Source organism: Chiloscyllium punctatum, chromosome 2 (assembly GCF_047496795.1).
Source record: "Chiloscyllium punctatum isolate Juve2018m chromosome 2, sChiPun1.3, whole genome shotgun sequence".
NCBI classification, from domain to species: Eukaryota; Metazoa; Chordata; class Chondrichthyes; order Orectolobiformes; family Hemiscylliidae; genus Chiloscyllium; species Chiloscyllium punctatum.
The window spans coordinates 39360716-39385805 of record NC_092740.1 but is presented as its reverse complement, the minus strand read 5'-3'; the positions used below and the strand labels follow the sequence as shown (position 1 = coordinate 39385805).

General features: G+C 40.7%; 1 protein-coding gene across 1 annotated transcript in view; it reads left to right on the top strand.

The window, feature by feature from the left end:
• scamp1 (secretory carrier membrane protein 1) overlaps positions 1-25090 on the top strand; it is a 62871-nt gene that overhangs the window by 20791 nt on the left and 16990 nt on the right. The window contains exons 2-7 of the mRNA XM_072547453.1: positions 7038-7115; positions 11061-11159; positions 12505-12613; positions 13157-13285; positions 18221-18380; positions 24546-24647. Of these exons, the coding sequence (XP_072403554.1) occupies positions 7038-7115; positions 11061-11159; positions 12505-12613; positions 13157-13285; positions 18221-18380; positions 24546-24647 (677 nt within the window). The remainder of the gene's footprint in view (positions 1-7037; positions 7116-11060; positions 11160-12504; positions 12614-13156; positions 13286-18220; positions 18381-24545; positions 24648-25090) is intronic.

Sequence of the window (25090 nt, the reverse complement as noted above, 5' to 3'; positions counted from 1 at the left end):
TTTAAATGGCCTTCCCTTTTAGTCTAAGGCTGTGTCCTTGGGTCCTAATCTCTCCTGCTGATGGAAACATCTTCCCAGCATCATTCTGTCCAGGTCATTCCGTTATCTGTAAGTTTCAATTCTGTCCCATGCCCCCCTCCTATCCTTTTAAACTCCAAAGTCCTGAAACATTCCTAATATGTTAAGCCTTTCATTCCTGAGATAATTCTCATGAACCTCTTCTCGATCCGGTCCAGGGCTAGTACATCCTTCCTGAGGTATTGGCCTAAAATTGCTTTCAAAACTCCAAATTTGGTCTGACCAGAGCTTTAGAAAGCCTTCGAAGTACATCTCTGCTGTTATATTCTAATCCTCTCAGAATAAATTCCAACGTTGTATTTTCTTCCTAATGATCAGCCCAACCTGTTCTAAAGAAGAACATTGACAGGAATGATTTTAATGTGAACATATCAAAAGTTGCCATCATTTCAGAGGCTGATTCCTATATATTTTGGTGTGTTGGGGCCAAACTTTTATGATGGGTATAAGAATGTAGGAGAACAGTCTTGCAGTCAACAAATGAAGTGACCAAATATATCTTGATACATGTAGCATTGTTAGTTATCAATAAAGGAAAATTTATAGGATGCAAATGTCATCATCTTCAAAAGAATTGACCAAGTTTGTTATAACTTAATGTTTTGAGATGAGAGCTTTACTGCTTCATTTTTGAGCAATTCTTTAAACACTAACAAAGATATAAACTTTTTTTTTGTAATGTATAATTAGTAAGTCTCTCATTGAGACTCCAAGTCTAGTAAAAGGAAATTACATTTTTGTTTTACCTGTGGTCACAAATGGAGTGCAGGTTCATAGCTCCTTGAAAGTGGAATCGCAGGTAGATAGGATAGTGAAGAAGGCATTTGGTATGCTTTCCTTTATTGGTCAGGGCATTGAATATAGGGATTGGGAGGTCATGTTGCAGCTGTACAGGATATGAGTTAGGCCACTGTTGGAATATTGCGTGCAATTCTGGTCTTCTTCCCATCGGAAGGATGTTGTGAAACTTGAAAGGGTTCGGAAAAGATTTACAAGGATGTTGCCAGGGTTGGAGGATTTGAGCTATAGGGAGAGGTTGAACAGGCCAGGGATATGGACCAGGTGCTGGCAGGTGGGACTGAGATTGGGTTGGGATATCTGTTGGACCAAAGGGTCTGTTTCCATTCTGTACATCTGTATGACTCTATGACAAATCTATTTTGAAAATTAAATGATCATCATTACCTATTTTAGGGGATTGAAATGACTCCAGAGGTTGATTATCGTGTCACCAAGTCGCCCTTTATTTACATGTGCATACTTATAAGTGCTGTAGTCCTGTGGAAATTGCAAACAAACATGAAACACTTTTTCATATCTGCTTCACCTACCCAAACTTTTTCCGTCACGGGATCTGACCTCTCATTGACCACTGAGATAACACCAGAGGCCGGTATCTCATCACCCTTTTATTTACACATACATAGTACTTGACACTGGTCTGGCTTCTTCAGAACCAACTGTTGGGTGAACAGAATCGTTTACACTCCTGTTTATCGGTCAGCCCCAATTGGGTTAACAGCCCTAATCAGGCAATTCCTATTCTGTGGTCCATCTGGCAGACCTTGTTACAATCACTACAGGATTACAGGGATAAATATATTGCAAAGTACTGGTTGGCAAGGCTGACCTCGCAACTTGTTTTAAGATAGAAGATTACAATCCAAATAGCTTTTCGTGAAGAATTACTGAAAATGAAGAGAAATTGTTGGGGTACGATTAGCGTCTAATGTTGCCAGAGCCTGATCTTGATGACTAATGCAAGAATCAAGTGAAAATGTGGTGGACACTGGTTACAGACCAAAGAGGCAACAAGATTTTTAAAATATTTCTTCATGGAATGTGGATGCCACTGGAATGTCCGGCACTTATTACCCATCGCTAACTATCCAGAGGGCAGTTGAGAATCAACAAGAGTGTTGTGGGGCTGGAGTCTCACGTAGACCAGACCAGGCAAGGGTAGCAGATTTTCTTCCCTAAAGGAGATTATTGAACCAAGTGGGTTTTAACAGCAATCAACCATTGTTGCACGGTTACCATTATATACCAACTATTTATTTAAGTTAATTGAGTTCAAGTTTCGTCATCTACCTTCATGTGATTTGAACCCATGTCCCCAGAACATGAGACAGGGGTTCTGGATTACTAATCCAGTGATGTTACCACTGCAGTCATTGGCATTGTCACTTGTAACAAAAGTGAAATTCAAAGTGAAGTGTTCTTGTGAGTGGGAAGACTGACATTTGGAATAGAAGCAAGGATTGGGTTTCATTCGTAAAAATGTTACCATAAGTATGAAGTATTGGATGTCGACAAGGCTTGATGAGGATGTGATACGTTTCCTCTTCCATCTTTCAAAATCTATCGTGTGTGTGTGTGTGTGTGTGTGTGTGTGTGTGTACAAAACAAAATAGAACTTTTGATCTGGATATTCCTTGTTCAATGTTTACTCTTCATATTCCATTGTGTTCAGTTGAGCTTGGTAGTTAGAACTGAAATGGAAGGTGTGTGCATTTTTTTTCCCCCCTCTTCTCATTATTTCACAGGTCACAACAAAATTTTAGTTACTTTACCCAGTTCCCGATGTGGTCAATCATACATTTGTTGTGTTAGAATTTGTAAAAATTCCATCAATGAGGTTTCTTTAGTTAAATAGAATTATCGATTCATTAATTACAGGAACAGGCCATTTAGCTTGTCAAACCTATTCCACCATTCAGTAAGACCATAAGATCTGGCCTAACTCCATATGCCTGCTTTGCACCTATATCCTTTGATAGCCTTGTTCAATAAAAATTTAGTCTGTTTCTGATTTTGTATTTAATATTTCAGTTAGCACTAACTGCCGTTTGAGGAAGAGTTCCAAAGCTCCCCTACACTTGGCATGTAGAAGTGCTTTCTAACACATCTCCTGAGTGGCCTGGTCCTAATTCTTTACTATGCCCCCTATTTCTAGAATCTTTGAACCAGTGGAAATAGTTTATCTTTATCTACCTTGTTAATATCCTGAAAACCTCAATTAGATCATCCCTTTACCTTCAAAATTCTAGAGAATAAAGGCCTAATGTATCTAATCTCTGAAGTCCAGATATCTCCCTTGTAAACCTGCATTGACCTCCTATGGCCAAAATGTAAAACTTATTCCATGAACTGGTTGGCACACGCATGCGCGCGCGCACACACACACACCTTGGTCAGGCCTTTAGTGTGCATGTAAGAAGTTGAAGCTAAATGCAATTTTAACCAATAGTGAGGATCGTAATCTGGGTGTATTGAAGTTCTACTTGTCTCTGCTTCAGGGATACCACCCATTGGAATGACAATGTTAGGTGACCTCCAAGCAAAAACAAATATTGGATTAAGCCATGTTAATAGTGCTGATGTAGTCTGTAGTGGAATATCTTTGCTCTTAAACTTTCACAGTGAAAGTTTTAAGAATGGCTTGGCATGTGACTCTTTCATGAGAACATTCAGGAGTCTTGGTGCAAGAGAGAGCTTTAGTTGTCATGTGCAAGTTGAGGCTACAACTTGAATAAACTTCGCAGTGAAAGGTGGACGACTAAACATTCTCAATTTAAGACTAGAAACAGAGGCCTTCCTGTTTTTTTTTTAACTCAGATGTGGCCTTGCTGGCAGGGTGAGCATTTATTGACCATTCCTAGTTGCCCTTGAATGTGGTAGTGAGCTGCTGCCTTGAACTGTTTAGTTAGACCCGCCATGAGTCCCAAGAGTGAGAAAAAAATATTTTAATAAGATTTAAAATAGAATTTTAATATTGTAAGTCTGGATTCAGGAGGTTTTAAATACTTTGATTTGCACATTTTAAGATAAATGGGTATTGAGAAATCATGAGTTCACGACCGAAAGATTTAAGTTACAGAGACAAACCATAATTGGTATGTAATCCTTGCGTGATCCAAAGAACGTGACATTAGTTATTTTGGTGTTTTTCATGCCAGTGTTCCTGATGAGTATTAGCATTTTTCATGATATTCTTGGGTGAAAATGGAAAGTGGTTTTAGCTTGAGATTGAGGTTCACAAGGAGGAGGTGTTAGCAATTCTGCAATGTGTGAAAATAGATAAGTCCCTGGGCCAGATGGGATTTATCCTAGGATTCCCTGGGAAGCCAGGGAGGAGATTGAAGAGCCTTTGGCTATGACTTTATGTTGTCATTGTCTACAGGAATAGTGCCAGAAGACTGGAGGTTAGCAAATGTCCCCTTGATTCAAGAAGGGGAGTAGAGACAACCCTGGGAATTACAGACCAGTGAGCCTTACTTTGGTTGTGGGCAAAGTGTTGGAAAAGGTTATAAGAGAGAGGATTTATGATCACATAGAAAAGAATAAGTTGATTGGGAATAGTCCACACAGTTTTGTGAAGGGTAGGTTCATGCCTCCCAAACCTTTTTTTGAGTTCTTTTGAGAAGGTGACCAAACGGGTGGATGAGAGTAAAGTGGTTGGATATGGATCTCAATAAGGCATTTGATATGGTTCCCCATGGTAGGCTGTTGCACAAAATACAGGCATGAGATTGAGGGTGATTTAGCAGTTTGGATCAGAAATTGTCTTCTTTAAGCTAGCCAATGTGGTGGTTGATAGGAAATGTTCATTCTGGAGTTCAGTTATTAGTGGTGTACCACAGGGATCTGTTTTGGGGCCACTGCTGTTTGCTATTTTCATAAATGACCTGGATGAGGGTGTAGAAGGATTGGTTAGTAACTTTGCGGATGAAACTAAGGTCGGTGGAGTTGTGGATAGTGCCGAAGGATGTTGTAGGTTATGGAGGGTCATAGATAACCCGTGGAGCTGGGCTGAGAGGTGGCAAATGAAGTTTAATGCAGAAAAGTGAGGTGATTCACTTTTTGGAAGGGGCAATAGGAATGCAGAGTACTGGGCTAATGGTAAGATTCTTGGTAGTGTAGATGAGCAGAGAGACTTAGGTGCCCATGTATAGGTCCCTGCAAGTTGCCACCCACATTGTATATGTTCTCACAACCCTATCAATGTGTTAGCATTTATTGGTAGAGGGATTGTTTTTGAGCCATGAGGTCATGTTGCAGCTGTACAAAACTGTGTTGTGGCTGCACTTCAAGTATTGTGTACAGTTCTGGTCACCGCATTATAGGAACAGTGTGGAAACATTGGAAAGGGTTCAGAGGAGATTTAGTATGATGTTGCCTGATATGGAGGGAAGGTCTTGTGAGGAAAGGCTGAGGGAGTTGAAGCTGTTTTCGTTCGAGCGAAGAAGGTTAAGAGGTGACTTAATTGAGACGTAAGATAATCGGAGGGTTACGTAGGATGGACAGTGAGAGCCTTTTTACTCTGGTGATGGCTAGCATGAGGGGGGCATAGCTTTAAATTGAGGGGTGATAGATTTAGGACAGATGTCCAATGTTTCTTTACTCGGTAGTAGGGGTGTGGAATGCCCTGCCTGCAACAGTAGTAGACTTGCCAACTTTAAGGGCATTTTAAATGGTCATTGGATAAACGTATGGATGAAAATGGAATCGTGTAGGTTAGATAGGCTTCAGATTGGTTTGAAAGGTTGGCATAGAGGGCTGAAGGGCCTGTACTGTGCTGTTATGTTCTAAATAAAGTTTGCTTTAAAAATACTTTAAGCTGGGTAAGCATAGCTCTTGTGGTAGAAGTGGGTGTGTCATTCTATCTCCAATTCATTGGAGAAGCTTCTATGCAAGGGGTGAACTGAAATCATTTTAGGTCATAGAATGGTCTAAACATGTTTTTTTGGTGGGGTAATATTCACTTGATTAAAGGTGCAAGTGGAGGGAAACAAAAATTAAGGATCAACCTTACCAATCTGCAACAAATGTTAAGATAAAAGGGAAATCTTCAAGGTCAAACAGGTTGATGTAATTGGTGAAGAATACGGAATTGCCCTTTATGCTTGTATAGGATAAATGTAACTTGTCACTTCGCAGACCAAGCCTGGACAATTATCCAGGTCTTGTTCCATATGGACATGGACTGACTGCATTAGTATTTGAGGAGTCACAAATAGTACTGGACATGGTGTCATCATTGCAAATATCCTACTCCTGAAGAGGAAGTTGATCAAGTAGCTGAACATGGTTGGGAATAGAACATAATCCTGAGAAACTTTGGCAGATATCTTGTAGCACTGAATGAATTGGACCAACTGGTGACAAATCTTCAGGACCTGATGATCTGCACCCTGAGTTTATAAAATCATAAGTGGCAAAGATAAGGTGATTGGCAAGGATCCTTTCCCTCGGGTGGGAGTGTTCAAAACAAGGGGGCATATTTTAAGGAGAGAGGGGAAAGAGTTTTTAAAAGGATATATGAGGCAACCTTTTTGTTTAGTGACTGTGTGAAATGAACTGCCAGAGGAAGTGGTGGGTGCAGGTACAGTTGCAATGTTAAAAAGACATTTGGATGTGTACATGAATTGGAAAGGTTGGGAGGGATATGAGCCAAATCCATACAAGTGGGACTAGTTTTAGTTTGGGAACATGATCAGTGTGGACTAGTTTGGACCAAGCTGTCTGTTTTCATGCTGCATGATTCTGTATCATTAATCACTGATTGCTCAGAATGGTATCAAAAGATTATTGGAAGTCTGAGGGAGGTAAACATTATGGAGAATACAAGAAATCATCTTTTTCAGTTTGTTTTGAAATATTTCTCTGAATATTGTATTATTTAAGTTTTTTTTTAAAGGAAGGAAATCCACTAATTGTATGCATGAAAATGTGCCCATAGGTCAGGGGGCTCATTGGGTAATGAAGTGCACATGGTCTTAACTCCACAATCCAGTATCGATAACTGTTTCAATGTGAATAAATGTAGAATTTGAATAAAGACTGACTCCTGATTTTTCTGCTTTACAAGCTTATTTCTGTTAGTTGAATAGTAGTGATATTTATATTTTCTTAAAATACCAGTTCATGTATTGATTCTTATTGTTTTTCTTTCCCAGGATCCATCAGTTACACAAGTGACGAGAAATCCTCCACCAGCATTAGAGGAATACAATCCTTTCACAGGTGGACGGACGGTATGAGAATTTCAATTTTCAGTTTTGCTGTTGGTCCTAAATTTTGTGCTAAATGCATTTGCTGCAATCAGACAAAGGAGTTCAACTGGAGAGTTAAATTCTAAAGGTCAGTTGTAAGTAACAATATATGAATGGAGAATCGAGTCTTATTGTCCTAGACAGTACATGATGTGATCGCCACTTCCTCTTTTGAACTAGAGAAGGCAAGTGATGTTGGAAGAGCTACTTTGATATATGTTCCAATTCATAAGTTTCAGCATTTTGAAGGCTCTAGTTATTGGAACTGCCCATTTACCAAGTTATTAATTTCATTCATTAAATTTCTTTCTTCCCAAAATAGTGTGCTTCATTACTTAAGTTGCTATTTTGTCCCTATGTGAAACTTAATCCTCATGAAAAACATAGTGACTAGCAGCAGGAGTAGGCAATTTGGTCCCTTCAACCTGCTCCACCTTTCAATATGATCGTGGCTGATCTTTTATCTTGATGCCATATTCCATGTTTTTCTCCCCATACCCTTCCTTTTAAAATCTAAAATGTATGTATGCTTTTCTTGAATGTACTGTGTGTAGACTGGAGGTTGGCTAATGTGGTGCCACTGTTTAAGAAAGATGGTAAGGTAAAGCCAGGGAACTATAGCCCAGTGAGCCTGACATCAGTGGTGGGCAAGTTGTTAGAGGGAATCCTGAGGGACAGGATTTACATATTTGGGAAGGCAGGGAATGATTGAGGATAGTCAGCATGGCTTTGTGCATAGGAAATCATGTCTCACGGACTTGATTTGACTTTTTTGAAGAGGTATCAAAGAAGTTGATGAGGGCAGAACAGTAGATGTGATCTATATGGACTTCAGTAAGGCATTCGACAAGGTTCCCCATGGGAGAATGGTTAGCAAGGTTAGATCTCATGGAATACAAGGAGAACTAGCCATTTGGATACAGAACTGGGTCAAAGGTAGAAGACAGAGGGTTGCCTTTCAGTCTGGAGGCCTGTGACCAGTGGAGTGCCACCAGGATTGGTGTTGTGTTCTCTGCTTTTTGCCATTTATATCAATGATTTGGATGTGAACATAAGAGGTATGGTTAGTAAGTTTGCAGATGATTCCAAAATTATAGATGTAGATAGCAAAGAAGGTTATCTCAATAAAACGGGATCTTGATCAGATGGGCCAATGGGCCGTGGAGTAGCAGGTGGAGTCTAATTTAGATAAATATGAGGTGCTGCACTTTGTAAAGGCAAATCTTAGCAGGACTTATACACTTAATGCTAAGGTCCTAAGGAGTGTTGCTGAACAAAGAGACCTTGGAGAGCAGGTTTGTAGCTCCTTGAAAGTGGAGTCGCAGGTAGATAGGATAGTGAAGAGGGTGTTTGATATGCTCACTGCCTCGCCAGTGCCAGGAACCTAGGTTCATTTCCAGACTTGGGTGACTATATCTGTGTGGAGTTTGTGTGTTCTCCCTGTGCCTCTGTGGGTTCCTGCTAGGTGCCCTGGTTCCTCTCTCATTCAGTATGTGTAGATTAGACGGATTGGCCATGCTAAATTGTCCTGTAGTGTCCAGGGATGGGCAGTCTCAGTATTTAGCCATGGGGATAGAGTTGGGGGGGTGGGGTTGGTCTGGGTGGGATACTCCTCAATGAGCCAATTTGAACTGTTGGGTTTCCATGATCTCAGTCCTAAATGGTCTATCCCATACCTTGTGTCCCTTGGTTGTAGATTCTTCAACCAGGAGAAACCACCCAGCCTTCCATGTAGTCAGTCCAGCTCTGTTAGTTTCAATCAGATCTATAGACACACACACACACACACACACACACACACACACACACACACACACACACACACACACACACACACACACACACACACACACACACACACATACTGCATAACTGCAGTAAGACATCCTAGTGTCTGTTGCAACAAAGGCAAATATTGCTTGTTACATCTGTCTGTCAACTTTCACTGAATAGTGGGGCAAGGGCACCTATCCCTCTCTACGTTCTACACTTCTCAATGTATCTATTTGAATAATACTCTTCATTTCTGCTTTTTATATCAAAGTGCATTTGTTCAAATTTTACGCTGGCTGTTGTTACTACAAAGGTTGCACCTTCTCAATGTCTCCTCCTGAGGTATGATGAATACTTCGTTGACCCGCCTGTGTGTGTGTGTGTGTCTCTATCGCGCTCTCTTCCTCTCTCACTCTCTCTGTCTCTCTAATGAGAGAGCAGCCTGATGGTCCAATGGAGCTATAGTGACTTCATCTTTTTTCACCTTTTAGTGTATCACTGCCATATGGCTGCCCATTCATTTCAAATCACTTTTTAAGTCTCCTTGGAGCTTCCTTCATTTTCATTCCCTGCCAATTTTGTGTCATCAACAAAATTAGAAATTTTGCATTTAGTTCCCTTATCCAGCTCATTTTATATATTGCATGAGTATCTGAGGAATAAGGACAGATCGTTGTGGTACCTCACTAGCAACTGCCTGCTCCTTGGAAAAAAACTTGTTTATTCTCATTCTGTTTCCTGTCTTGTCATCTAATTTGGATCCATGACAGTTTATTAACCCTGGCCAATTTGCTTAACTTTGCCCACTAACTGCTTATGAGGGTCCTTATCAAAAGCTTTCTGAAAGACCAAATATACAATGCCACTAGTTTTCCCTTAACTATACTATTCATTGTGTCCTCACAAATCTCCTTTTGTTAAGCATTATTTGCCTCTCGTAAGTCCATGCTTAATTTGTCCAATCCTGTTCATACTTTCCAAATATTGCTTTCAGTCTTTTCAAAGTAGGCTCCTGCACTCTCCCCACTATTGATGTAAGACTAACTGGTCTGTGATTCTGGCATTTTTTTCTCCCTCCCTTTTGAAGTAGTGGGGTTACATTTGCATCCTCTATGTAGAAACTGCTCCAACGTTTACAATTTTGGAAGATGACCGCAAATGTGCCCAGTATTTCAAAGGCTACTTCCTTTCACTACTCTGGGATATAGTTTCTCTGGCCCTGGTGATCTGTCAGCCCTATTAATTTCCACAGCACAATTTTCTTCACTTCCACCCTCTCAATAGACTTTCTTTTGATAGCCTATTCTCTTATTGGTTTTTCAACGTGTTGGTCTTCAAAACCATCACATGCCCGAGATTCTTCTCCATGTTACCATTGCTAGTTTTTCCAATCTGTGTAAATTGAAGTTATCCATGATTATGGGTGTGTCCTTATTGCAAGCTTGTTGGAATTTGAGAATTCAGCGAGAAGAGAAATAGATTTTGAGAATTGTGTGAATACTAACGTGAGGTGCTAGCTAATGCTTGTTGACTAGACAGTTTGCATGTCGGAAGCATGGGGTCTATCTCTCATTCTGGGTGAGGTAGACTTTAGCCTTCTCCTCGCCCTACCCATTATATAGATTTTTTTTAAAAATCGTGGTACTTTGACGTGATTTGACAGATAATTGTCACCTCTAGGCAGCGATCTCAAAAAAAAATACTGTAGGGCATAGAGGTTTGTGAGTGGGGCAAGATTTAAAAGGGACTTGAGGAGCAACATTTTTAATCAAAAGGGTGATGCATTTATGGAATGAGCTGCCAGAGAGCGCGAGGCAATTACATTTACAGCATTTAAAAGACATCTGAATGGGTACGTAAAGAGGAGGGGTTTAGAAGGATGTGGTTAACATGCTGGCAAATAGGACTAGATTAATTCAGTATATCTTGTTGGCATGGGCGAGTTGGACCGAAGGGTTTGTTTCCGTGCTGTAAAAAATGTATGATGGTATGTGATGAGCTATTTCTGCCAGTCCCAGTTTACAATCCAGTTATTGAGATTGTGGAGCAGGGCTTTGCCTCTGTGATACTTTAATATTAAAGTGAAGTTCCATGATGCTACTGCTGATTTGATTGGTTATATTAAACTGCATATGGTTTTTTCTGATTATTCAGGCACCCCCAGGAAATGCTGAAAAGCATCCTATGCCAAGTACACAACCCGCTATTATGAAGCCTACAGAGGAACCACCCACCTATGCACCTCATACACAGGCAAGTTTAAAATTCATGAATGTTGTTTCCTTTTCATGGTAATTTGTTTAAAAATCAGAGGCCACCTATTTAGAACATGACGTGATTCTTGTTTTTTTTGAGTAGTATTTCTGGAACACATCTCCTGAAAAAGAGGTGGAAGCCGAGTCCTTGTGTATTTTTAAACTTAAAAATCTCACAACACCAGATTATAGTCCAACAAGTTTATTTGGAAGCACTAGCTTTTGGAGCAGCTGCCTGATGAAGGAGCAGTGCTCCAAAATCCAGTGCTTCCAAATAAACCTGTTTGGACTATAACCTGATGATGTGAGATGTTTAGGTTTGTCCACCGCAGTCCAACACTGGCATCTCCATCATGTATTCTTAAGGCACAGGTGGGTTCCTTTAAGGAAAGGGCTGAAAGGTTATCAGTGGTTAGCAAAACGTAGATTTGATGCAATCAGATCAACAATGATCTCAATGAATGGTGGAACAGGCTCGAGGCTGAATGGCCTACTGCATATGTCTATACATTCTTTAAACACAACACACAATCCTCACTCTCCCCAGGCCAGTGAAATGATAGGCATTATCAAGTCCTTAACATTACAGATTGGAAAAAATGTGCCTAGATTCAACAATAATAAATGTTTTGAGGCAACTTTGTGTATTGCTGAAAAGAGAAATGTTGTTGAATCATTTTTTTTTATCTTGCACTCGTCAGGACAAATGTCAGTTTCATATCATCTCACCTATTTGAGAGAAAGAAGTGTGCCTATAGAGAAAGGAGCTATTGTCTCCCTAAACTCCCAAGTAATTCAAAAGTGCAAAGGTTTGAAAAATGAGTTATGAGGTCTACTGACGATATCAAATTGATTATTAGTGAAGCTGTTACCTCTCTGGATTGTTCAAGTGCCACTCAATCATGCATGCGCATCGAAGAGAAAGTGTTGACAAAGATGATCAGCTATGATCCAGAATGACAGAGCAGGTTCAAGAGGCTGCTTGGCCTTTGCTGTGTTCCATACATCTTTTTTTCAAAACTCTAATTCCATTACTTGGCTATCGTTTTTAATATTTTGATTATGCAGAAATTTTAACAACATAACCTATGAAAGAGTATTTCCCTGCCCAGTCACAGCCTGTGGTTCTATGGTAAGCCTTGATTTTGTCAGAGTTACATACTTTGGAGAATTGCTGCTTTTATTGTGTAGGCTATCAATTCTCTAAAGAAGTTCTTAGAGCACAATTACATTTTTTTTAAAAGCAATTTGGAAAGTGACAGTGCTAGTTTTCTAATAGACTTTCAGTGTATTATAAAGCACTGAATTTGTGTATATAAATGAGTTTGAATTTTGTCTTTTAGGAAACTGCAGCAGCCCAGGCTGAGCTGCTGAGACGTCAGGAAGAATTAGAGCAAAAAGCAGCAGAGCTTGATCGGCGGGAACGTGAAATGAAAAATCTCAGCTATGATCGTATGTGGTCATTCTTTCTGAAGACTATCCTTGCACTTGCACTTGTACACAAATTTCCTGCATTAGTAAGATGTGGCATTTATAGCTTGTATCCGCTACTCCCAACAAAGTTAACGAATATTTTGGGGAAAAATTATTTAATTTCAAGCATCCAACTTTGCCAATCACTCTACAGTATTTTATACACCTGGACTATCAGGCGTATAAACCATAATTTAAATTATCGTCCAGTACATATATAACAACTATTTAATCATTGTACTGCATGTCTGACATATTGCTTGTTGAAGTGAAAAGCAGTTTTCTATGATAGTTGCTTTTATGGGTCAGCTTATTTTCAAAAAGTTCAAAAAGTATCATAGACTAATAAAAATATCATTATGGCATTCTACTTAGTCTGTCATAATTTTGCTCTCTGTTGCATTTGCATAATTATCAGAAATGCATTTTTATTTCAGGAGGATTTTTCTTTCTGGGCTGGGAGGAAATTGAGCTTATTACCTAATTGTCTAAAGAACTATACACAAGTTATTTCCTTTTCAGCTCGGAAGAACAATTGGCCTCCCCTTCCTGAACGATGCCCTGTGGGGCCATGTTTCTATCAGGACCTCTCTGTAGATATCCCTGTTGAATTTCAAAAGACGGTCAAGATGCTCTACTACTTATGGATGTGTATGTAAATTCTACCACTCTTTTTTGAATTTTAATACTTATAATAGTCTGTGGACATAGAATATTTAAATTTGCACAAACATTTTGTCTTATTAAGAATGCTTCCCACTGATTACAGTAAATGTACAGGGATTACTACCTGATTATATTTGTAAGTGTTTTCAGTCTGGAAAAAGATCAATTTGTTCAATATCTACATTTTATAAAGCCTGAATTTTCAAAACAAAAAGGCACCAACTTATTTGCAATTAATGTTTCCAGAAAGGAAAGAGAATGCTTTTTAGAATTGTTTTCTGAAACTCTGCATAAACCCCACCCTCCCTAATTTTATAATGTCACAGAGTCCGAGAGATGTACAGCATGGAAACCAGACCCTTCGGTCCAACCTGTCCATGTCAACCAGATCTAGTCCCACCTGCCAGCACCCAGCCCTTATCCCTCCAAACCCTTCCTATTCATAAACCCATCTAGATGCCTTTTTAAATGTAGCAATTGTACTAGCCTCCACCACTTCATCTGGCAGCTCATTCCATATATGTACCACTCTCTGTGTGAAAAAGTTGCCCCTCGGGTCTCTTTTGTATCTTTCCCCTATCACCCCAAACCTATGCCATCTAGTTCTGGACTCCCCACTCCAGGGAAAAGGCTTTGTCTATTTATCCTATCCATGCCCCTCATGATTTTCTAAACCTCTATAAGGTCATCCTTCAGCCTCCGACGCTGCAGGGAATACAGCCCTAGCCTATTCAAACTCTTCCTATAGTTAAAATCCTCCAACCCTGGCATCATCCTTGAAAGTCTTTTCTGATCCCTTTCAAGATTCACACCAACTTTCTGATAGGAAGGACACCAGAATTGCATGCAGTATTCCAACAGTAGCCTAACCAATGACCTGTACAGCCGCAACATGACCTCCAAATTCCTGTACTCAATACTCTGACCAATAAAGGAAAGCATATCAAACGCCTTCTTCACTATCCTATCTACCTGCGACTCCACTTTCAAGGAGCTATGAACCTGCACTCCAAGGTCTCTCTGTTCAGCAACACTCACTAGGACCTTACCATTTAAGTGTATAAGTCCTGCTAAGATTTGCTTTCCCAAAATGCAGCACCTCACATTTATCTGAATTAAACTCCATCTGCCACATCTCAGCCCATTGCCCAGCTGATCAAGATCCCATTGTAATCTGAAGTAGCCTTCTTTGCTGTCCACTGCACCTCCAATTTTGGTGTCACCTGCAAACTAACTAATTATACCTCTTCTGCTCAAATCCAAATCATTTATATAAATGACAAAAGGCAGTGGACCCAATACTGATCCTTGTGTCACTCCACTGGTCACAGACCTCCAGACTGAAATATAACCCTCCACCACCACCACCACCACCACCACTACTACCCTCTGTCTTCTACCGTTTTTGAGCCAGTTCTGTATCCAAATAGCTAGTTCTCCCTGTAGTCCATGAGTTTGAACCTTGCTAACCAGTCTCCCATGTGGAACCATGTTGAATGCCTTTACTGAAGTCCATATAGATCACACCTACCACTTTGCCCTCATCAGTCCTCTTTGTTACTTCTTCAAAAATTCAATCAGGTTTGTGGGACATGTTTCCCATGCACAAAGCCATGTTGACTATCCCTAATCAGGATTCCTGAAGAAGGGCTTATGCCCGAAATGTCGATTCTCCTGCTCCTTGGATGCTGCCTGACCTGCTGCGCTTTTCCAGCAACACATTTTTCAGCTCTGATCTCCAGCATCTGCAGTCCTCACTTTCTCCTAGTTGATTTATCCCTAATCAGTCCCTGCCTTTCCAAATACATGTACATCCTGTCCCTCAGGATTCCATCCAACAACTTGCCCACCACCGATGTCACACTTCCTGATCTATAGTTCCCTGGCTTGTCCTTACCTCCTTTTTTAAATAGTGGCACCACGTTAGCCAACCTCCAGTCTTCCGGCACCTCACCTGTGACTATTGATGATACAAATATCTCAGCAAGAGGGCCAGCAATCACTTCCCTAGCTTCCCATTGAGACCTAGGCTTCACCTGACCAGATCCTAGGGATTTATCCACTTTTATGCATTTCAAGACATCCAGCACTTCCCCCTCTGTAATATGGACAATTTTTCAAGATGTCACCATCTATTTCCCTACAGTCTATATCTTTCATGTCCTTTTCCACAGTAAACACTGATGCAAAATGCTTGTTTAATATCTCTCCCATCTCCTGTGACTCCACACAAAGGCCACCTTGCTGATCTTTGAGGGGCCCTGTTCTCTCCCTCGTTACCCTTTTTGTCCTTCATGTATTTGTAAAAACCCTTTGGATTCTCCTTAAATCTATTTTCTCCTTAAAGCTATCTCATGTCCCCTTTTTTGCCCTCCTGATTTCCCTCTTAAGTATACTCCTACTTCCTTTATACTCTCCAAAGGATTCACTCAATCTATCTTGACGATATCTGACATATGCTTCCTTCTTTTTCTTAACCAAACCCTCAATTTCTTTAGTCATCCAGCATTCCCTATACCTACCAGCCTTTCCTTTCACCCCAACAGAAATATACATTCTCTGGATTCTCGTTATCTCATTTCTGAAGGCTTCCCATTTTCCAGCCGTCCCTTTACCTGCGAACATCTGCCCCCAATCAGCTTTTGAAAGTTCTTGCCTTAATACCGTCAAAATTGGCCCTTTTTCAATTTGGAACTTCAACTTTTAGATCTGGTCTATTCTTTTCCATCATGATTTTAAAATGAAGAATAGAATTATGGTCGCTGGCCCCAAAGTGCTCCCCATTGACCCCTCAGTCACCTGCCCTGCCTTATTTCCCAAGAGTAGAGCAAATTTTCCACCTTGTCTCGTAGGTACATCCACATGCTGAATCTGAAAATTGTCTTGTACACACTTAACAAATTCCTCTCCTTCTAAACCCATACCATTATGGCAGTCCCAGTCTATAGTTGGGAATTTAAAATCCCCTACCATAACTACCCTATTATTCTTACAGATAACTGAAATCTCCTCTCAAAATTGTTTCTCAATTTCCCTTTGATGATTAGGGGGTCTATAATATATCCCAATAAGGTGATCATCCCTTTATTTCTCAGTTCCACCCAAATAACTTCCCTGGATGTATTTCTGGGAATATCATTCCTCAGTACAGCTGTAATGCTATCCCTTTATTAAGGACAGCACTCCCCCTCATGTCTTGCCTCCCTTTCTAAGCTTCCTGTAGCATTTGTATCCAGGAACATTAAGCTGCCAGTCCTGTCCATTCCTGAGCCATGTTTCTGTAATTGCTATGATACCCCAGTCCCATGTTCCTAACCATGCCCTGAGTTCATCTGCCTTCCCTGTTAGGCCCTTTTGCATTGAAATAAATGCAACTTAATTTATCAGTCCTACCTTTTTTGTTCTCTGCTTTGCTTTGCCCCTACCTGTGCTGACTTGCTTCTGTTCTCAACTGTACCACTCTCCGATTGATGTCTTTCCTCAATATATCCCTGATTATTGTTTCCCCCCCCCCCAAACCATACCAGTTTAAATCCTCTTGAGAAGCTCTAGCAAATCTCCCTGCCAGTGTATTAGTCCTCTCCCAATTTAGGTGCAATCCATCCTTCTTGTACAGGTCACTTCTACCCTAGAAGAGATTCCAATGATCCCCAAATATGTGAATCCTTCTTCCATTCACCAGCTGCTCAGCCATGCATTCATCTGCTCCATCGTCATCTTCCTGCCCTCACTAGTTGTAGCACTGGACGTAATCCAGATATTACTACTCTCGAGGAGTAGTAATTCCTGACTAACTCTCTCTCTCTAATCTCCCTTCAGAATCTCAACCTTTTCCCTTCCTGCGTCGTTGGTTCCAATATGTACAATGACCTCCTGCTGGCCCCTGTTCCCCCTTGAGAACATTCTGCACTCTCTCTGAGACATCCTTGATCCTGGCAACAAGGACGCAACACACCATTCTGATGTATTGCTGCTGGCCACAGAAATGTCTGTCTGTACCTCTGACTAGAGAGTCCCCTAACACAAATGATCGCTTGAAACCCGATGTACCCCTCATTGCATTAGAGCCATCTCAATACCAGAAATTTGGCTGTTCGTGCTACATTCCCCTGAGAACCCATCACCCCTTACATTTTCCAAAAAAGCATACTTGTTTGAAATAGGGATAGCTACAGGAGACTCCTGCACTAACTGCCTACCTCTCTTACCTCTCCTGGACTTTGCCCATTTATGTGACTGTGTATCTGCGACATTTCCCCCTTCCGAAAACTGCCATCCATCATATCCCCTTGCTCTTGTAAATTCCTCACTGCCTCTAGCTGTCTGGATTCACATCCAATGGCATTTATTGCAGATATTATCTACCGTAACCCTAAACTCTCCCTAAACTCCCACATCCGACAAGAGCATATCACTCTACTAAATGCCATTTTTGTTTCTTTTAGTCTACAGATCCAGAAAATAGCACTCTGTTATTCCTCTACAAAACACTGCTCCTGGTTAAGTTAATACCTGTTGCTTATATTTTAAGTTTAATCAAGAGACACATCTCAATAAAACAGTTAACTTTAAATGGATTTGAAACCCACTCCAGGTAACTCCAAACACTAGCTGGATCAATGCCTATCAATTTGAGAACATTAAAGTAATTGAATGGGCAGACTCTGTACTGTTAGATGCTGTTAACCTTCCCATTCGTGTTTGTAATTTAAATTAGTACCATGATATAATGTTAAAAATTGACAACTTATTCACTCGTGCAAGTTTTTGTTGTTAGTGATGTATAATAAACATAAGTGTTTTAAAGGAATTCTCTGATCAGTATTGACCAAAATTCGTTTCAACTGCAAAGTTATGTTCTTGCATCTCCTAAAATGTTGTGCTTTCAACTTTTTTTTAAAAACTTGCTTCCCTCCACAGTCCATGCAGTAACACTCCTGGTAAATATTATTGGTTGCCTTGCCTGGTTCTGTGTTGATAGCTACCGAGGTGTGGACTTTGGCCTTGCCATTCTCTGGTTCTTGCTTTTCACTCCCTGTTCATTTATTTGTTGGTACAGACCACTCTACAAAGCTTTCAGGTTAGTAAGCAACTCTTTTTTAAAATTTCTGTATTTATGATGTGAGAGTGAAATAAAATGTGGCCTAAAATCAAGCTTTGTTTTTAACTCAACAAATCTGCACATGGTCAAGAAGTTTAAAAATTATTTCAAGTTTTTTTGGAAGAATTGTAATGTATTGCTGGTATTCAATTTGCCAGAATGCAGTTTACCATTCAAGCTATTGTACAAACTATATGTTAATAAGTAAGTTCTGATTGAGCCTTATTCAGTTCAATGTAATGTGCCAAAAGTCTTTGCTTTTTTGGAAAAACCGAATATATTTGACACTCTCATCCCTCTAGGGTAGAGGATTTCATAGGTTCTTAACTCTTGAGTAAAATAATTTTCTCTTCGTCAAAGTCCTGAATTAACAGCCAATTATCCTAAGACCTGTTACTAGTCTCTGCATTTTTATTAAAGCCCTTCAGAATCTTGTATGCTTCTGAACACCTGAAAATATAAACATAAATTTAGGAGCAGGAATAGGCCAGGCATATAGCCCCAGTTTACTTGTCCTCCCATTATAGGACAAGTCTTTATCCCAGGAACTAATTGGTGAACCTTCACTATACTACTTCCATTGTAAGTATATCCTGATTTGAATTTGGTCTTCTGTATTTCAGGTGCCTGGAATTTAGGCTTGAGGATATGATGGTTTGTTATACGTAGACCAGTCTGGGATGCTCTGGTCAGTTTTGGGAAAGGTGCTTTGACCTTTTGAAATGATGCAGTCCAATTTCAGCAAAGTTAAAAATCACAACACCAGCTTACAGTCCAACAGGTTTATTTGGCAATGCTAGCTTGAAGTGCTGCTTCGAAAAGTTGGTGCTTCCAAATAAATCTGTTGGACGATAACCTGATACTGTGATTTTTAATTTTGTACACCCCAGTCCTACACCGGCTCTTCCAAATCACAATTTCAGCAAGTGATTTAGAACAACCTGGTTTAGAAAAATGAATTTGAGAATAGGTTGTCTTTGTATAGAATGTTGAGAAGTGATTGTCTCAACAGGCACTAAAATTATTTTGATTTGACATGTTAGGTACATTTTTTTGTCCAGCAGGGAAATCTGTTCCCAAAAATAGAGCAAAAAGAACAATACAGGTCAGAAGCATAAGACCTCTTGCATGTTATGAAGAGTTTGTAAGGAGTTTTAAAAATGTGCCAAATGAAGTATATTGTAAGAAAATGTGAAATTGTCCATTTGGGAAGGAAAATGAAGTATATTATCTAAATCTGAGATTTGCCAAGCTCTCATACGCAAGTGATCTGGGTTTCCTAGTGCATGAATCAAAGTCAGTATGCAGATATATGAAATAATTAGGAATGTTGTCATTGAACATAAGGGCATTGAATACAAAAGAAGGTTATGCTTCAACTGTACAGGGTACTGGTAAGACTACATCTGGAGTCCCCTGTACAATATTAGTCTACTGATTTCAAGGAAGTATGTAAATGTAGTGAAAATATTTCACGAATGTTTACCAGACTTGTATCTAGAATGCTGGAAAAGCGCAGCAGCCAAGGAGCAGGAGAATCAACGTTTTTGGGCATAAGCCCTTTCTGATGCCTGAAACGTTGACTCTCCTGCTCCTTGGCTGCTGCCTCACCTGCTAGCTGTCCTCTGGCACTATCCCTGTGGCCAGAGATGATTTTCGGTCAGGGTGTCTGTAATTCCTCCCTCATCTCCCACAACAACCTCTTCCAGATCTGAGGAGTTGTCAGTTTTTAAATCCACCAAAATATCCATTACCTCCTCACTGCTTATATCAATTTGCTCAAGAACTTCACAGTCCATCAGCTCTATTTTCTATACTTCCATTCTCCTCCTGAGTGAAGATAAATGAGTACTTCACATCGAACATAGAGTCATAGAGATGTACAGCATGGAAACAGACCCTTTGGTCCAATCTGTCCATGCCGACCAGATATCCCAATCCAATCTAGTCCCACCGCTCAGCACCCAGCCCATATCCCTCCAAACCCTTCCTATTCATATATCCATCCAAATGCCTCTTAAATGTTGCAATTGTACCAGCCTCCACCACTTCCTCTGGCAGCTCATTCCATACATTTATCACCCTCTGTGTGGAAAAAGTTGCCCCCTAGGTTTACATCTTTCCCCTCTCACCCTAAACCTATGCCCTCTAGTTCTGGACTCCCGTCCCCAGGGAAAAGACTTTGTCTATTTATCCTATCCATACCCCTCAATTTTGTAAACTTCTATAAGGTCATCCCTCAGCCTCTGACGCTCCAGGGAAAACAGCCCCAGCCTGTTCAATCTCTCCCTATAGCTCTAACCCTGTCAACATCCTTGTAAATCTTTTCTGAACCCTTTCAAGTTTCACAGCATCTTTCTGATAGGAAGGAGACCAGAATTGCATGTAATATTCCAACAGTGGCCTAACCAATATCATGTATAGCTGTAACATGACCTCCCAACTCCTGTACTCAATACTCTGACCAATAAAGGAAAGCATACCAAACGCCTTCTTCACTATCCTATCTACCTACGACTCTACTTTCAAGGAGCTATGAACCTGCACTCCAAGGTCTCTTTGTTCAGCAATACTCTCTAGGACCTTACCATTAAGTGTATAAGTGCTGCTAAGATTTGCTTTCCCAAAACGTAGCACCTCGCATTTATCTGAATTAAACTCCATCTGCCATTTCTCAGCCCATTGGCCCATCTGGTCCAGATCCTGTTGTAATCTGAGGTAACCCTCTTCGCTGTCCACTACACCTCCAATTTTGGTGTCATCTGCAAACTTACTAACTGTACCTCTTATGCTCGCATCCAAATCATTTATGTAAATGACAAAAAGTAGTGGACCCAGTACCGATCCTTGTGGCACTCCACTGGTTACAGGCCTCCAGTTTGAAAAACCACCCTCCACCACCACCCTCTTGTCTTCTACCTTTTGAGCCAGTTCTTCATCCAAATGGCTAGTTCTCCCTGTATTCTGTGCGATCTAACCTTGCTTATCAGTCTCCCATGGGGAACCTTGTCCAACGCCTTACTGAAGTCCATATAGATCACATCTACTGCTCTGGCCTCATCAATCCTCTTTGTTACTTCTTCAAAAAACTCAATCAAGTTTGTGAGACATGATTTTCCACGCACGAAGCCATGTTGACTATCCCCTATTAGTCCTTGCCTTTCCAAATACATGTACATCCTGTCCCTCAGGATTCACTCCAACAGCTTACCCACCACCGAGGTCAGGCTCACCGGTCTATAGTTCCCTGGCTTGTCTTTACTGCCCTTCTTAAACAGTGGCACCACATTTGCCAACCTCCAGTCTTCCGGCACCTCACCTGTGAGTATCGATGATACAAATATCTCAGCAAGAGGCCCAGCAATCACTTCTTTGGCTTCCCACAGAGTTCTTGGGTACACCTAATCAGGTCCTCGGGATTTATCCACTTTTACCTGTTTCAAGACATCCAGCACTTCCTCCTCTGTAATCTGGACATTTTGCAAGATGTCGCCATCTATTTCCCTACAGTCTATATCTTCCATAACCTTTTCCACAGTAAACACTGATGCAAAATATTCATTTAGTATCTCCCCCATTTTCTGTAGCTGCCTTGCTCATCTTTGAGGGGCCTTATTCTCTCCCTAGTTACACTTTTGTCCTTTAATATATTTGTTAAAACCCTTTGGATTCTCCTTAATTCTATTTGCCAAAGTTATCTCATGTTCCCTTTTTGCCCTCCTGATTTCCCTCTTAAGTATACTCCTACTTCCTTTATACTCTTCTAAGGATTCACTCGATCTATCCTGTCTATACCTGACATATGCTTCCTTCTTTTTCTTAACCAAACCCTCAATTTCTTTAGTCATCCAGCATTCCCTGTAGCTACCAGCCTTTCCTTTCACCCTGACCGGAATATACTTTCTCTGGATTCTTGTTATCTCATTTCTGAAGGCTTCCAATTTTCCAGCTGGCCCTTTACCTGCAAACATCTGCCTCCAATCAGCTTTTGAAAGTTCTTGCCTAATACCGTCAAAATTGACCTTTCTCCAATTTAGAACTTCAACTTTTAGATCTGGTCATGATTTTCAAATGAATAGAATTATGGTCGCTGGCCCTAAAGTGCTCCCCCACTGACACCTCGGTGACCTGCCCTGCCTTATTTCCCAAGAGTAGGTCAAGTTTTTCACCTTCTTTAGTAGGTACATCCACATACTGAATCAGAAAATTGTCTTGTACGCATTTAAGAAATTCCTCTCCATCCAAACCTTTAACACTATGGTAGTCCCAGTCTATGTTTGGATTGTCAAAATCCCCCTACCATAACTACCCGATTATTCTTACAGATAGCTGGGCTCTCCTTATCAGTTTGTTTCTCAATTTCCCTTTGACTATTAGGGGGTCTATAATATAATCCCAATAAGGTTATCATCCCTTTTTTTTTATTTCTCAGTTCTACCCAAATAACTTCCCTGGATGTATTTCCAGGAGTATCCTCCCTCAGCACAGCTGTAATGTTATCCCTTATCAAAAATGCCACTCCCCCTCCTCTCTTGCCTCCCTTTCTATCCTTCCTGTAGCATTTGTATACTGGAACATTAAGCTGACAGTCCTGCCCATCCCCGAACCATGTTTCTGTAATTGCTATGATATCCCAGTTCCATGTTCCTAACCATGCCCTGAGTTCATCTGCCTTCCCTGTTAGGCTCCTTGCATTGAAATAAATGCAGTTTAATTTAGTCGTCCTACTTTGTCCTTGCCTGCCCTGACTGTGTTTGACTCATTTCTGTTCTCAACTGTACCAGTCTCAGATCGATCTCTTTCCTCACTATCTCCCTGGGTCCCACCCCTCCGCCTTACTAATTTAAATCCTCCTGAGCAGCTCGAGCAAATCTCCCTGCCAGTATATTAGTCCCCTTCCAATTTAGGTGCAATCAGTCCTTCTTGTACAGGTCACTTCTACCCCAAAAGAAATTCACATGATCCAAAAATGTGAATCCTTCTCCCATACACCAGCTTCTCAGCCATGCATTCATCTGCTCTATCCTCCTACTCCTGCCCTCATTAGGTCGCAGCACTGGGAGTAATCCAGATATTACTACCCTCGGACCTCCTTTTTAAAATTTCTACCTAACTCTTCAGAATCTAAACCTTTTTCCTTCCTATATCAGTGTGGACAATGATCTCTTGCTGGCCCCTCTCCCCTGTGGGAACATTCTGCACCCTCTCTGAGACATCCTTGATGCTGGCACCAGGAAAGCAACACACTATTCTGTTTATTTTTCCTCTGCTGGCCACAGAAATATCTGTCTGTTCCTTGGACTACAGAATCCCCTGTCACAGTTGATCTCTTGGAAGCCGACGTGCCCCTCGTTGCATCAGAGCCAGTCTCGATATCAGAAACTTGGCTGTTCATGCTATGTTCCCTTGAGAATTCATCACCCCCCTTCATTTTCCAAAACAGCATACCTGTTTGAAATGGGTATATCCACAAGTGACTCCTGCACTAGGTGCCTACCTGTCTTACCTTTTGCTGGAATTAACCCATCTATGTGACTGTATCTGAGACTTTTCCCCCCCCTTCCTATAACTGCCATCCATCACATACTGTTGCTGTTGCAAATTCCTCATCGCTTCTAACTGTCTCTCCAACCGATCCATTCGATCTGATAAGATTCGCATCCAAAAGCTACTGATGCTGTCCAGATTACTCAAAGATTGCTCCCTTGGTCCTTAATACGTTCTGCTCTTTCCCCTTGACATACTTGTAGAATATCCTGGGATTCTCTATAATCGTGCCCAATGGTGTTTTCTTTCCATGCCCCCATTTACTTTCCTAATTGTTTTCTTGAGTCTGTTCAGCCCCAACTTGAATTTCTAAATTTCTTTGGTGGCGGCGGCGTGAATTAACACTCTCCCAGCTATTGCTTCCTTTCCCCAATAATGCTGATTTGCAACTAATTATTTATTCAAACAATTTTTTTTTACTACTTTGGGGAGCAACATGCTTTCCATTTTTTAAATTTCTCATTTTCACTGGATTTGAATAAAACAACATCTTGTGCAAGATTGTGATCCTTTTTACGCCAAAACACAGTGAGGAGGGATGCAGGATTTGTGAAAGTGATTTAACACTGAAACTGATGAAGGTACATTCTTTTTCAGGAGTGACAGTTCCTTCAGCTTCTTTCTATTCTTCTTCGTATTTATCTGTCAGTTTGCTGTCCATGTATTGCAATCAGTAGGAATTCCACAGTGGGGAAACTGGTGAGTATTAATTCCTAAATTTCAGATTCATTGTAATGAGAACCATGAGAACTTATCCCAGTGACTTTTTTTTTCAAGTAAATTACCTTAAGTGAAGCTTTTCGTTTTGAAATGTTTTAAGTGAAGTTGAATAGAACTTGATGAGTACCCATGCCAACTCTACTTGTTTATCCCACTCTCTTCCTTTGGAGATTCTTCTGGCCATATAGCCAGGACTGGTTTATCTCTGTCAGCTTGCGCACAAACTGTTGGAACAAGCATCACCAGGCAATGATAAAGTTAGAAATTGGTGCTCTCCCACCAGCCCCCCCAAAATCACACCGTACAGGCACTCTTGCACACATCTACTAAGGAGTATTCCTGACAGTAAAATCTCTCTGTTTGCTTGCTTAGCTAATCTTAGCCAAGAAATTGAAACATTCTAATTCTTGATTTGCTGAAAA